Genomic DNA, 3,089 nt, shown 5'->3' on the forward strand with positions numbered 1-3,089 from the left:
CGCTCGAGATTCCGGTCCCGGAGCGCTCGGGCACACCTGCCGGGGCTCCGATACGAGGCTGCCGCGCGCTGGGGTCCGCCGGCGGGGACGCAAAGGGATGCAGTGACGTGGTGCTGGACTCGGCGCTCGCCGGCCGCCTCTGGGCTCCTGTCCGGAGGCGGGGACTGCCTGATGGAGGGAGCGGATTCCTTTGGCTCGGCCCCTTCTTCCTCCTCCCACCCCTTTTGTTTGTGTCATCTGCGGGCCGGGGCGCGCAGTCCGGCTCTCCTGGTCCTGGGTAGTTTCCGAGCTGAGAGCACTATGGGAAGTAGGGGGAGGGCGCCACTCGGGTGGTAGAGTTGGAGTTAGCAGCCTCAGCGTTGGGAACGGGATGTAGTCGTTACTTGCACTCGGTTTCTGACTCCTGGTAGCCAGTGAGCTCATTCATTCATTTATTTTATTCACTTCCATCAATCATTCACTTGTACATCTAGCAGATATTTGCGGCGGGTCGTAACACACAGTGTTAAGAAGATACTGTGTAGACCCTAGCGCGATGTCTTTTTTGTCCTTAATCTTAGGGAATTCCCAGCACGAAGTATGTTAGCTGCATCTCAACTCTGGGTTAATGGTTCATTGACTACAGGGCCTAAATTCATTTCATCAATAAGCCTAGAGAAGAGTTCTTTATTAAATAATTTCCATTAACCCAACTCATGTGCTAGGAGCTTTACATATTTTATCTCTTGTATAATGCTTAAGTGAGGAAATCCATAGAAGTCGAGTAACTTGTTAGATTTCTAACTTTCTGTCTCTCTGTCTCTGTCTTTCTGGCAAGCACACGCACCCTATAGCCCTATAGCATAAACCCCACCAAAAGAAAAAAAAAAAAAAAAGAAAGAGCTTTACGGGTACTGATAACAAACTGGTAACAGTACTGATAACAAACAGTATTACCTCTATTTTACTGATGTGTAAAACTTAGACTCTACCCAGGATTACACAACCAGTAAATTGAAAATGTAAATTTATAACCTAGAGGTGTCTGATTCTAAAGCCTGTGCAGGTCTCACTGCCATACTGGAATAGCGAAGTCTGTAATAGTTATTTAAGTCTTCATTTGTCAGAAGTTGGGAAGTATGACTGTGAAAAAGGATTGAGAGTTATCTTACTGGTTTTACTTTCTAGCCTGTGGCTGCATCTCCAGGTAAGTGGTCTTTTGAATGTACTTTGATATTTTGTTGGTGTTTTTCTTAGGAAGAACAAGCTCTTTGGGGCTACCAAACTGAAGCAGCAATGCCTGTTGTGTGGCCAACCCTTTTGGATCTTAGCAGGGATGAATGCAAAAGGATTCTTCGAAAATTGGGTATGCTTTTCATTTTTGGTCTTTTATATCTCTTTTTGATACTTTTCCCTTTTTGTTTGGGTCATGACTGTTTGAATGCTTCATTAGAAATTCTTTGGAAGTGTAGTCCCCATCTTGCTCATTTCCTCAGTGAAGAGCATAGTGCTTTGTATGTCACAGGTGTATGAGTAATAGTACTAGTTGTAGTAGCTAAGAGTAATTGAGGGTTCCTTGGCTATTCTGAATCTTTTACATTCAACATTATTTTTTAAAAAAATATTTATTATTATTATTTTAAAATTTGCTTTAGGGCACATGTGCTCATCAGAGAGAGACAGGGGCTGGGGAGTGAGAAAACAAGCTGCCAGGCCCAGGACTTGAATCAGGTCAGCCTTGTGAGAGTCTCGCACCTTTACTGCCACACCACCTGCTGGTGCCTACATTCAACATCATTTAAACTTAAACCTAATGGGCACTTTTTTTTTTTTTTTTTTTTTGTGGTCCTATTTTACAATTGAATCTTAGAACCACAGGTAGTGCTGATAGGTATTTGAAGTATTTGAACCCAAGGAATATGATTTCAGTCTCACTTTAGCATACTCATGAATATATGTGTGAATTAAATACTAGTTCTGAATTCTTAGTTAATATAACCTATTCTCACTTTCCCAAGTTATATTTTACTGTAAGTATTAAAACACACTGCATACTTATATTATTTAGTACTTTTTTTTCCTATCTAGCACTTAGGGAGAAAGGTAAGCTCTAATGCTAAGACATCCATTGTATGTAATGAACTACTCTTCCATCTAGAATGGTATTAGTTATATACCATCCTTGGGGAAAAGAGTTACTCAAGTTATTTTCTATGTTCTGTGGTTCAAAGGATCCATGGTTGAGAAATGCTTCTTTAAACTGTAAGGACCTTGTTGTCTTACCGTAATAGTCTCAGGCTACTATGAAATGAAAAAATAATTTGAAAAACAATATTGAATGTTTTGGCAGTGGATATGAAATTTTTAAAATAATTATTTTATTTATTTATTCTTTTTTTTTAAATTTGACCAGAGGGAGACAGAGAGAGAAAGTGAGAAAGTGAGCCACCAGATCCAGGACTCGAACCGAAGTCAGCCATGTGGGAGTGTCCAGCACCTTAACCACCATGCCACCTGCTGATCCCCTGGATATGAATTATTTGGATAGTTGTGATTTTGAAGAATAAAGTGTGGGTCTTGAAGTCAGGCAGACCTGGGCTCTTGGCACTCTTACTGATGATAAAGTGACAGAGAACAAATTTTTTAATCTCCCTTAATCTGTTGATACTTTTATAAAAGAAGTATAGTATCTACCTTATTAATCTGTTATGTATATTAACTGTATACATAAAGGGCCTGTCACAGTGTCTGACATCTCAGTATTTAGTCGCTTTCAGACATTTATTTGTTTATATACAGCTAAATATTTTCTTCAAAGGAAATCTTTGTTGGAATTCTTATGTGTAAATCAGATAGAATTATAGATGCTCAGATCCTGCCTAACAACTTTTGACTTTTTATTGCCTCTCAGGAAATACGAGATTTTTAAACCATTTCAGGACCAGCAGTTGGTGTAATGGCTATGTCGCTGGACTCCCATGTAGTCGACTGTGGTTTGAATCCTGGACCCAGTGGCTTAAATTCACACCAGGCATGTGTGCGTGCATGCCCAAGATCCCAAGAGGAGAATGGAGGAGAAGGGATTATGGCGTGGCCCTCCCCCCCCCCCC

At 41.0% G+C, this 3,089-nt stretch overlaps 1 protein-coding gene across 13 annotated transcripts in view; it reads left to right on the forward strand.

Annotated features, from left to right (window-relative positions):
* EMSY (EMSY transcriptional repressor, BRCA2 interacting) overlaps positions 1–3,089 on the forward strand; it is a 119,247-nt gene that overhangs the window by 1,465 nt on the left and 114,693 nt on the right. For all 13 annotated transcript variants that reach the window (XM_027774247.1, XM_006141017.3, XM_006141015.3 and 10 more), the window contains exon 2: positions 1,237–1,345. In XM_027774247.1, coding sequence (XP_027630048.1) covers positions 1,276–1,345 — 70 coding nt within the window. In that variant the 5' untranslated portion in view covers positions 1,237–1,275. The remainder of the gene's footprint in view (positions 1–1,236; positions 1,346–3,089) is intronic.

This window comes from Tupaia chinensis, unplaced genomic scaffold, assembly GCF_000334495.1.
Source record: "Tupaia chinensis unplaced genomic scaffold, TupChi_1.0 Scaffold000047_1, whole genome shotgun sequence".
In the NCBI taxonomy this organism is placed as follows: domain Eukaryota; kingdom Metazoa; phylum Chordata; class Mammalia; order Scandentia; family Tupaiidae; genus Tupaia; species Tupaia belangeri.